General features: G+C 49.5%; 1 protein-coding gene across 1 annotated transcript; it reads left to right on the plus strand.

The window, feature by feature from the left end:
• The first annotated feature begins 798 nt into the window (after positions 1-798).
• On the plus strand, positions 799-4,242 carry SOX21 (SRY-box transcription factor 21). The gene has a single exon (XM_032226136.1). The coding sequence runs from the start codon at positions 1,885-1,887 to the stop codon at positions 2,728-2,730; it is 846 nt and encodes a 281-aa protein (XP_032082027.1). The 5' UTR covers positions 799-1,884; the 3' UTR covers positions 2,731-4,242.
• The last annotated feature ends 7,521 nt before the right edge of the window (positions 4,243-11,763 follow it).

Genomic DNA, 11,763 nt, shown 5'->3' on the forward strand with positions numbered 1-11,763 from the left:
GAGTGGAGAGCGTAGTTTCACGTACTGCCTGCTGGATGAGGCTTCGCTGGTTTGCGTGGACCGGTTTCTGGATCTCCCGGCCCAGGGTGGGGTGGGGGATTAGGGACCCCTGCTTTAAAAGACTCTGGGTGACTTCTGCCTTCGAGCCACAAAGAGAGATAAATCTGACCCTTCCACCGCCTGATGAAGGCTGATAGCGGACAAAGTCCATCTGGACTCCGCCAAACGGGACTTGACCTAAACAGCATCAACTCTTGGCTTCTTCCGGAACGCGGGGATTCCGCGCCGCCTGCTTAAAAAACGCGGCAGTCTGGCTGGGGGAAAGTGGGAGAGGGAAAGTGAGAAAGAGAAAGTGAGAACCGAAGCAAGCATCCTCCAAACGCCCCCCACACCCATCCCCCAATCCCCAAACTCCCTTCGGCCGTTTTCAGGGCCTGGACGGGACACCCAGGAACTTTTCCCTGGTTTCAGCCTCGGCCGCGAGTCGAAAGGCTGAAAAGAGGAAAACCTCGCGGAAGCGGAGAACGAGGGTCTTACAAGGCGAACGAGGCGAACCGCGCATGCGCCCGACTGTCCAGGCGGCAAAGGGAAGCGTCGCCTCCCTCCCCGCCCCTCCCGCCCTGCGCTTTCCTGAATGGGAGGCGGAAATGCGCTCACGTTTAATCAATGGAGCCGGGACAGGAGGGGAGGAGCCAGGGGTTCCGGCGGCCCCGCCCCTTCACTAGTCTGTCACCCCGCCTCCTCCGCCTCCCTCCTCCCTCCTCTGCCCTGAGATACACACGCTGGCCATGCATCAAATAGGCAAGCTTAATGCCTTTGCAAACAGAGAGCGCGCAGCGGCCGCTTCTCGGAGGCAGCTGGCGGAGGCAGCCGGAGAACAAACCGCCCAGATCGCGCTAGAAATGTCTACGGCCGCGGACTTCCTTGCCTGCCCTTCCCGAAGCGCTCGCTTCCTCCGCCTTTAAAAGTTCTACTTTCTCGCCCTTCCGCCCACCTTCGGCCCCAGCAGCCCCGCCATCGCGAGGTGGGGGAGGCGGCGCGGCTGGAGGAGGATCGGCGAGAGAAAGTTGCGGCAACTTTGCGGCGGAGGCTGAGACAGGACGGCGGAGAGAGGAGCGGCGATTCCTTCTTGGCGGCCGAGACGATCGCTCTCCCCCCCCCCCTTTGCGGGCAGCGAAGCAGCGGCCGGTGCCCGGGAGAATCCCGCGGGGAATCCGGAAGGAAAAGCGGGGAGCAGGCGGAGGGGAGGAGCGCCCGGCTTCCTCGGCGGATTCCCAGGGCAACTCGGCCATGGCAGGCGGGGAAGGGCGCCTCCTCGGCTTCTCCCAGTAGCTGGGGAATTTGCACCGAGCGAAGCGGACAGGGTGCCGGCCGAGCGGCACCTCGGCCGGTTTGGAGGGAAAGAGAGGAGCCGTCCTGGGACGGGACGCCGCCGTGTTGGGCTACCTTTGAAAAACTGGATTGACTTGGCCCCGGATTGAGCCGCAGCTTCCCCGACGTCGCCCGGCCCCTCGGCCTGATCGAAGGTCGGCTTCCTCCGCTTCTCGTTGCTCGCGGAGGCGGCGCTCTCGTCTGGGCGGCTGTCGAACACCTTTCCCCCGCTGGGAGCAAGGCAGAGACCGGGCGGACTTGAGTTTTAAAGGGAACTTTTTGCTACCTTCGCCTTTCCCTGAAGGGCGCGGGGCGGAGAGCCTCGACGGCAGAGGAGCGGAGGCCAAGACGACGGTGCGAGGATCGCCCCCCGCCCGCGAGGAGGAGGAGGAGGAGGGTGGGGGAGGCAACTTCGGATCCGGCCCCGCAGCCACCATTGATTTCCTGCGGGTGGCTCGCAGCGACGGGCTGGGCGCTGCTGCCGCCGCCGCCGCCGCCGCTGCCGCTGCGGGCATGGCCAAGCCGGCGGACCACGTGAAGCGGCCCATGAACGCCTTCATGGTCTGGTCGCGGGCGCAGCGGCGCAAGATGGCCCAGGAGAACCCCAAGATGCACAACTCGGAGATCTCCAAGCGGCTGGGCGCCGAGTGGAAGCTGCTGAGCGAGGCCGAGAAGCGGCCCTTCATCGACGAGGCCAAGCGCCTGCGGGCCATGCACATGAAGGAGCACCCGGACTACAAGTACCGGCCGCGGAGGAAACCCAAGACGCTCCTCAAGAAGGACAAGTTCGCCTTCCCGGTGGTCTCCTACGGCTTGTCCGACGTCGGCGACCCCCACGTCCACCCCCTCGGGCCGCATCACCCGGCGCTCAAAGCCGGCGCCCTCCACGGCCACGAAGCCCTCCTGTCCAACCCGGAGAAAGCCGCCGCCGCCGCTGCGGCCGCCCGCGTTTTCTTTCCTCCCTCCGCCGCGGCGGCTGCAGCAGCCGCCGCAGCCGCTGCTGCGGGCAGCCCTTACTCGCTGCTCGACCTGGGCTCAAAGATGGCAGAGATCTCGACCTCGGCGGGCTCCGGCGGCGGTTCAGCGGCTGGACTGCCCTACGCCGCCTCCTCGCTGGCTTACCCGACGGCTGGAGGCGCTTTCCATGCCGCCGCAGCTGCAGCGGCCGCCGCCGCGGCCAACGGAGGCCACAGTCATTCGCACCCGTCCCCCGGCAACCCCGGCTACATGATCCCCTGCAACTGCAGCGGCTGGCCCAGCCCGGGACTCCAGCCGCCCCTGGCCTACATCCTGCTGCCTGGCATGGGCAAACCTCAACTGGACCCTTACCCGGCGGCGGCCTACGCCGCGGCCCTATGACAATCAGCCCCCTGATGAGGAGCCCGGGGCCGAGAAGAGCTGGGCGGCCCTCGCGGGGCCCGGACTGCAGGCGCAAGGAGAGAGCGCAGGCCGTCAGTCCTGCCTGGCTCCCCGCGAGAAACCCGCAGCCTGGCGCTTGGCTCGCCCTCTCTGCAGCTCCTGAGACGGGAACCCACGTCGGTGATCTCCCGGCTTAACTCCCCGCTACGGCTGGAGGGGCCTAGAAGTCGCTGCTTCCTCGATCTTTCCTTTCCGGGAAGATCCCGCCTTGCCAACCGCAAGACCCGCTTCCGACGACCTTGGGTGTTGCTTTGCTTTCCGTTCCATGACCCCCCCCCCACATGCCCGCTTTCGTCTCCTCTCTCCTTCGCTCCCCCCGCCCCAACACACGTCCTATCCTGACCCGCAGTTCCGAGTATATGCTAGCCAGGTTCCCCCCCTCTTCCCCCAGTCCCGACGTATTCACGAGGTTTTCTTTTCATATCTGGATGCTACTGAGCAAAAAGAGTTTGCATCGCCACCCCGCCCGTACCTACAAGACAGAGAAGTTAGTAAGGGAGGCGCTTCACTCTCCCCAGAAGAGAAAACGGCTGCTCCCCTTCCTCCTGCCATCCGCGCATCTCACCTGAAGTTTGTAAAGTGTATACCTGTCCGTGAGAACTTTAGTCTAAGGCTATATTATTTGAAAACTCTGGGTTTGGGTTTTGGCTGTCATCCTACGCCCACGTTGGCTCGATGCTGCTAGGTCTGGCTGCCTTCAAAGAGACTTGCTTCCGAGCAGACGAAGGAAGGGCGGGGGGGATAAAATCCGTAAGGCTCACCCTCCCGTCTCAAGTCAGATTCAGACGGCTGCGAATCAGTCCAAACTGCGAGTCACTTTTCCCTGTTGCCATTTGAGTTCGAGGCTTTTCTTTCCTTTTTTTTTTAAAAAAAAAATCGGACTTCCCACTTGAGGGAAATAATATATTTATTATGATGTCACTGTATCTCAGTCCTGCGTGTTCAAGACAAAACACCTACCCCTTTTTTCCCTCTCCCTAACTCCATCACCTTAAAAAAAAAAAAATCCGGGTGTTCTCATTGTGATTGGCAGTCGCTCCGCTTGGGTGGGTGGGAGAAATCTTTATTTTTTTAACAAAAGCATAAATATTCAGTTGCAAATAATGAATTTTTTTGGAGGAGGAATCGAGCTCATTTTAAACAAATTCCCTCCATCGCAGCAATTTTCTTTTACTTTTGTAATGTGTATATTTGGATTAATGTTTGTGAAATTCAACTTGCTTAAACAGTACTTAGGGATTCTTTCTTTCATTCTTCTTTTCTTTCTCCTTCTGTAATATAAAGTTTTTTGAAGAAAAGAAAAAGGTTTTTTTTAAGTATTGGTTTTAACATTTGACGTGTATAAATGAGTTTTGCTGGTGTGCTCTAATTTAAAATTAGACGTCTAAACTATATCTGTACAATTTAGACTCCGACTTACCACTCTGTTCATTTTGGAACAAAGAGTTTAAATAAAAGCCTGAAGCAGGGAAAAGAGAAAATCCTCTATTTCTTGTTGAGTTACTTACAAGATGCTAATCTCAATTGCCCTTACCTGCCTAGGCCAGGGGGAAATGTAAGGTATACTCCAAAGGCGGGCTTTGTTTCACTTTTGAATGGATTGACTAGGAAATCTAAATCAGACCATTGTTGCCTGATTTATCCCATTTGAAATTGTGAATGGGAAAGAACGATTTTTTTAAAAAAATCCAATACCTCTGTTATCATTTGAAAAGAGAAAGGGAGATTAAAAAGAATCAGCCTTCACGAGCTCCCTTGGATACACAGCCAACTAGGGGGCTGGTTTCCACTGAATCTCCTCGCAGCAAAAACTTGTTTGACTGCTCTCCCCCCCCCCCCCTTCGCTATCAAAGAGCTTCACAAACCCGCATGATTTAATTCAGGTGTCTTGGGGTGGTTTCTTATTTTCACAAAGAACTTTATTCTGGACTGAAGAGGTCTCCCTCTTTCTGTGGGTTCTTCAGGGTTAGGCCCCAAAAGATTTAAAAAGACAAACAACAACTATCCGACCAGTGTGAAGCCCTGAAGGACAGGTGTATGGGGTCCTTGAAACCAGAACAGAAGTGAAAATATGTCTAGGATTCTGCCACTGGTTTCTTTGTCAGGTTGGCCTCTCTCCGGGGAAGAGAGGTGTCCTCCCATAGCACTTCAGGCTGCTATCCTTTGCATACTTGCTGGGAAGTATGCAAAGGATAGAGGGCCAGGAAGTTTCTCCAGGGAGACAGTGGCCTATTTGGGGAAGGATCTTCCTGAAGTTCCAAAGCCTTTGGTGGGGACCTAACGTGTTCTTCATCCCTGTGGGAAACAGAGTGGCAGAGCCCCTGGATTCATGAGGTTTGATTCAGGCAAGTGGGAGGACCCACAGGGTATCAAGACTTCAAGGGCAAAGCCCTGGCCACTGGGCAGGCTCTTATTTGTGCAGTTGGTCTGGTCTTCTCACCAGCGCCTGTTGGGAAGGATTTCTGCTTCCCTTCATCGTCTTCCCTGGGCGTGCAAAACACACTTTCTCTCCCCTAGGTGCACGTTAACTGGTGCTGGTGCCGGGAGGGGGAAGGAGGGGGCGAAGATAGATTTGGAGGAATGTTTCGTGGCCTAGCACAGCTCATTAGATTGGCCCCCTTTCTGTTGTCTCCCGCATTATTATTATTTTTTGCAGGTTCTTCAGTGAATTCATATGGTTTGGGAGAGATTATGCAAAATTAATTCGGACAGTCCAGGGGTAATTAGCCCTGACACGGTTAATTAAATCCTGTCTCCACCTCCACCCTCTTGGTGGAGGCCATCCTTTCTCTACAGGGAACCCCTCGATGATCTCTAGAAATCCCATTTTCACAGGCTTCTTGAGCTTTGCTCTCCACTTGCCCACTGCACTAATAATGCAAGCAAACCTGTTGCTTTGGACCCCCGCTTCCCTCCCGCCCGGGTATTAGTGACTCTCCCAGTGGTGAAGCGAGCGCCTTTGCCCGCCTGTCCCGCAAACGCCTCTCCAGCGCCTGCTAAAGTGGCGTTTCTAATCCCCCTTCGGGGCTGGAGAATCAAACCTCGGCAGAGAAGAGAAACGGATTCAGATAATCAACTTGCTGCCCTTAGGAGAGTCTGCGCGGGTTAGAAAGTAAATCCACTGCATTCATTGGGGCTTGCAATAATAATACACAATTGCAACACACACACACAAACACACATACACACATACACGGTCACGGTCCCCAGTCCCGCTTTGTGGTCTCGTGTATTGCAGAGAAGGTAAAAGTTTCTCCAGCAGGAAAGCTTTACTCCGGATTACAGCCAAATGGAAATCTTTTTTATTTTCTGTCCAGTAGGCGTTGCCTGGCAGCTCCATGAAAATGTTATTAGGAAAGTTTATTTTCAATTAAACCACGAGGTTCGCTAGATGTTCATTCGGCACTAAGTCCAAGGGAATGGAGCCTGACTTATTCCCGTTTAATTAAATGTAGCGCTGCAAAAAGTGAATCGGTTTAGTTAGTATCTGAATTGCCGGTTGTGACTTTTCCTTTTGCATTCCGTTCGGGAAAGGGGCCAAATTCTCGACGGTTATAATTTCCTAGAGTAAAAAAAAAAACACCCAATAAAGATTTTTCTTTCATTCATTTTCATATATATATATATATAGGATTGTCTCAGAGCTAGGTCAAGGTTGTTGGTTTTTTCTTGAACAAACCGTCCAACCACGTGTTCCGAGGCAGAACGCGGGGAGACCCTAAAATCCACGTGTTCCTCGTAGACCAAACCACGCGTTGTCGTTTAAAAAAAAATGGAATTAAATCTCTGTCTCCAAAAAAAACAGACGTTGTTTCTTATGAGACTTTCCCCTTTTCTCTTTCTCCCCGTCCGGAATGCCACTGGGATTTCTCTCCGGGCCCCTTTTCGAAAGAGGCTGGAGTTCTCCGGAAAGAACGCCGAGGAGGCGAGGATTCCACAAGAGAACGTCCGAGAACCCCTACATTCCGTTAGAGAACGCCGCAAGTGGCTGAGATTCCGAAACGTTCGCTTTCTGGAGAGAGAGAGAGAGAGAGAGAAGAGAGGGGCCCCGAAAGGCTTGGAAAGATCTCACTCATTGCTTTTCAAGTGGGCCTGGTGGCCTCCGTGGGAGACTCCGTGTGGCGGGTCTTTTCTAACATTTGCCCTGAATTAGTCTAGAAGACTTCGTCGTCCCCACTCCCTGGCCTAGCGAGGGAGGGGGAGCTTTTTGGAAAACTTCTATAATTTCACCTTCACTTTCCCCTCTCCTTTCAAAACGACGCACCTCAAAAGGTCATTTCTTGCCTTTTTCAAAGCCTGATATTAATTCGTTGACAATTTCCCCTCCTCCTCCCTTCTCCTTTACTCTCCAGATCCCTCTCTCTCTCCTTTTCCTTTTCTCTCCCCCCCCCCCAATCTCTCTCAGGGGAAATGGGAAATGAGGAGGGAGAGAGAGAGAGAGGGAGGGAAACGGTGAAAAGCGCCCTTCGCTCTCTCGCTCGCTCTCTCTCCCTTTTTTTGTCCTGCAGTGGGAGCGTTTAGACTGTCGAGGGTTTTTTTTTTTGTGTAAGAACAAAACCTGGGGTTGGGGTTTTTGTGTGGCTGTTGTTTGTTGAAGTGGAGCTAAGAAAAAGCGGCGGCTTTCTCCTCTTTGTGAGGAAACCAATCAGTAGTATTTGGAAAACTGTTAGCATTGTGCATTTCTTCTGTGACCATTGTAAGGCCGTTATTTTCACATGGCTTTCCTTTCCTTTCCTTTCTTTTCTTTTCTTTTTTTTCTTTCCTTCCTTTCTTTCTTTCTTCCTTTCTTTTCTTTCTTCCTTTCTTTTTCTTATTTCCCTTTCTTCTCTCCCTCCCTCCCTCCCTCCCTCCCTCCCTCTCTCTCTCTCTCTCTCTCTTTAGCTGATCCAGCTGGCCAGAGTGAATAGCGGTGCAATTGTGTACACGCTTTGTCCTCCTGGTCCTTCAAGTAGCCTCTGTGAATAGACTAAGTTGACACTGCATGACAGAGAAACAACATAATAAAAAATACATGAGCCCCTGGATGGGAACAGGCGCATAAATAAATAAAATGGGTGACCAAAACTGGATAAACTGAATGACAAAATGGTGAAAGGGGAACAAAAAGATATTTAACACGCTAGATTAGCATTAGAATGCAATCTACAAGACTGAACAATTGATGAATAGGGTTACCGGCCAAGAAAGAAAGAAACTAAATGCCCTTTGAATAGATTTTTTTTTCTTTCTTTCTTTTTGGCAAGGGCATTGAATAGATATGCTTCTTGCAGGACTGAATGAGAAAAAAAGGTTAAAAAAATGAAGCTATGCAAATAATTGAAGTGCGGGGTGTGTGTGTGTCTGTGTGTGCGTGTTCGCGCGCGCATATCCACGCATGTACACTCACCCATAAGCACGTGCACTTATATACTTATATGCCCGTTCCTGTCCGTTATATACAGTACAAATGCATCCACTACAGGGATAATGTAGATAAAATGATGATGATGATGATGATGATGATGATGATGATGATGATGATGATGATGATGATGATGATGATGATGATGATGATGTCTGGGCACTATTTACCCTTTGCCAACTTCCGAGAGTTATACGCGTAACGCGGGCAGGGAAGTAAGTCCGCCGCATTTAATTTAAATCAATTTTCCTAGCTTTCGGGAGCGCGTGGGTACGGATTTCTATTTGATCACAAGCCCTTTAAGGCAACCGCTTCTGCACGTCTCCGTTTTCTTCTATCTGGAGATCGAAGTGAAGCCACCGAGGATCCCACCATCCCCACCTGATCCCAGGCAGTTGCGAAAGGAGCCCTTTAATTTAAACCCTCCGAGTCACGCAGGACAGAAAGAAAAGTTCACTTCGCCCGCGAAAGTGCGCCCTTGTCCCGCTGGCGTAGCTCCTGCTTGAGAAGCGGCCTTGGCCTATCCGGAGCAGCGGGCAAAGAGCAGATCCCCTTCCTCCGCTGAAGACCGGGCCCGAGCCCGAGCCCGAGGCCGGCTTACTATGGCCGTGGGAGTGGGGGGCTTCTCTGCCACCGCTCGGGCACCGGGAAAAAGAGCGAGAGACGGGGGTCTGCAGTGAGAGAAGGAGCGGGACCCGCCGCCCCGATGCCCTGAGCATTTCTTCTGTTAGACTCTCAAGTCACTTTTTCAACTTTCAACTCACACCTTTTGCCCTTGACAAGAATTTCCCCCCACATTCGTTTCCCGAAAAGTTTAGTCGACGTCTTCTTTTCCCCTTTTCAAATGCTGCAAAATCAGACTTCAGCTGAACGTTTCCCGCTTCTCAATTTGCAAAAGTTGGGGCTGCTGGAAATACGTCGCAGGAAAAAGTAGCGATTGATTTCTGAGGTTTTCTGATCCTTAAAATAAAAGAGTTGCACAGAAATGTTAAATAGATGGTATGTAGCTACTTTTCCTTCCTTCTTTCTTTCTTTCTTTCTTTCTTTCTTTCCTTCTTTTTCTTTCTTTCTTTCTTTCTTTCTTTCTTTCTTTCTTTCTTTCTTTCTTTCCTTTTAAATTGTAGTATTCCAGGTAGGAAATAGGCTGACTTTGAAAACATCAGCGTTTCTTTCAAGACAAAATCCATTCTTATTTATCCACCCAAGATGGGACTTCTCATAATATATTTCTGTTTATAGCCATTCTCTTCCGGAGAATTTCACCCCCTTCGTTGTTTCTTTTAAACTGCTGCTCTATCATTCCTCCAGTTAAAAACTTGCCCTAAGATCACAGGGAGACAAATGCCACTAAATGCAGTAATACTTCATTGAAAATAATCCTGTGCCGACTTGGGTTTTAATATGGGCCAATTTAGTTAGGAATGAAAGGCAATCCTAAATCCAGAGTATATTTTATGGTTGTGTAAAAACAAACAAACACCAAACTCCAAAATCATTGTAAATGGAATACAAAATTACTTTTAGTAAGGGTGGTTACTTTGGCCTGGTGGAGCCCCTCCTTTCACTGGAAGTTCAGAGTTTTTGGACAGCAACCATTTCAACTGTGGACAGAGCATCATTCTCAGAGACATACTTTTATTTGCATTGCTATTTTTTTTTTACGTGGGGGAAGGAAGCCAAGCAGAATTTAAAAGGGGAAAGGAATCTTCTGAGTCAAGCATGCTTCCTTCCAATGTTTTAACCTCTCCAGTCCTGAGACGTTTTAAGTGAAAGGAATGCTCAGGCATTGTAAACAGCTCATTGCCTTTTTTTGAATGTGCTTATTATCATATTAGCAGAGGGATAAGAAATACATGGCATATTACTCATCTGGTGCCTCTGGGCAAAGAATTCTCCTATTGAAATCAACCAGTATAACCAGATTTCTTATGGGAAATTATAGAAGGCAGCTATAAAGACTTCTCCTGGAAAGATTTTAATGGCATGCCAATCCCCTTTCTACTCCCATCAGCTACAAGCAAAAGTAATTAGCCATTTAGAGCTCTAGACTTAAGAATTGCATGCACAAGGGAGTGGATGGAAGCAATAGTGAAACTTGGGAATACCGGAATACCAAACGTATCTAGACTTAATTGAAAGTAAGTTTCTGGAACTCGGTGGCACTGAAAACACACACGGTGCATACTATCGTTTTCTAATTTAACTATTCTATACACGTGGGGATGTAACTTACAAGCAGTTATCAGAGTTGGGGTTTTTTTTTTCTTTTTAAAAAGTATTTTTAATCTTCACAAGTAGATCCAAATGCACAAGGGTCTATTTGATGCATAAAACACTGTAAAGAAAAAAAGAAGAAGAAATAAACCAGCAAGTCAAGGAAAGAACTTTATACAGTAGCTTGAATAAATGATCAGCAGAGAAGGAAAACATCTCTTGCCCTCTAAGGCACCATTGTTACTGAATTCTTTCATGGAAGTAATTTCTGTGTGGGCAGTTAAGTGTATGATCATGTATGATCCTTTATTTTGGTCCGGTTTGCATGTACAGGACTGGATTGCTTTCTTCTTGATTCATGGATAATTCGAGACAAGTTCTATCTTATTGTTCTTTACTGGATGACTGGTGGTACGTGTAGGTTTAAATGCTCAATTAGCAGGGAAAGAATGGCCAGTTTCTTAGCCCCCCCCCCTCTCTCAGATGAAGTTAATCTTTCACCAAAGGCAAGAAATAAAGTCATGTATTTTCTTGTGTGAGCAAACCCCTTTGACAAGCACTGATTGGAACTGACTAAGATATTTAAAAAGTCCTAGCTTTTGTTTTTTCAATGAAGTGAGATTGAATGAAAGTTTTGCTTCTGTAAATCATTCCTGGATATTCATGCCGAGCTACCACGTGAACCGTGTATAAAAGTCCTTCGTGGATGTCCGTGGTCATGTCTCTTTCCCTTTGAACTACAGCTCTTGGGGCTTCAAATTGCCTCCTGTAGCAACAGCAGCCAGGAAATGGCAATGGCCGTTTGCAGCTGTTTGCTCCTTGGTAGACAGAGACGGCTGTGGGTTGATCATGATTCATGACAGCTTAGAGGCAGGAATCATAATTTCTTTCACAGAACTGAAATGTACACAACCCTCAGCACATTAAACGTTGCCTTCACTCCTTCCCACATTCCTTTAAGTATAGTAAGCTCCCCAAACCATCTCTCAAAGCAATTAGTAAAGAATTACAGTATTCTTATCCAGCAGATGGTAATTGCACATCTACGAATCAAGGAACAACAAAGTCTAGGAATCACAATAAAGAAGATGAAAAAGAGGAGCTAAAATCGGAGGTGGTTTATTTTCTCCAGCTCTTGTTCCCTTTTCCAGGTCCTTTATGTTTACAAAACAGGAGCTGCATAAAAGCAATCTTTTTTTTCCTTTCTTTCTGCATCCCAAGTTTTGGTTTTTGGCAACCTTAGCCCAATGTTTCTCAGCCTTGGCAATGTGTGGACTTCAAGTACCCAGAATTCCCCAGAGAACATGCTTAATTAGCATAGATGCTTAGCATTTAAGGCAGTGATGGCTAACCTTTTT

Source organism: Thamnophis elegans, chromosome 11, assembly GCF_009769535.1.
Source record: "Thamnophis elegans isolate rThaEle1 chromosome 11, rThaEle1.pri, whole genome shotgun sequence".
Taxonomy (NCBI): domain Eukaryota; kingdom Metazoa; phylum Chordata; class Lepidosauria; order Squamata; family Colubridae; genus Thamnophis; species Thamnophis elegans.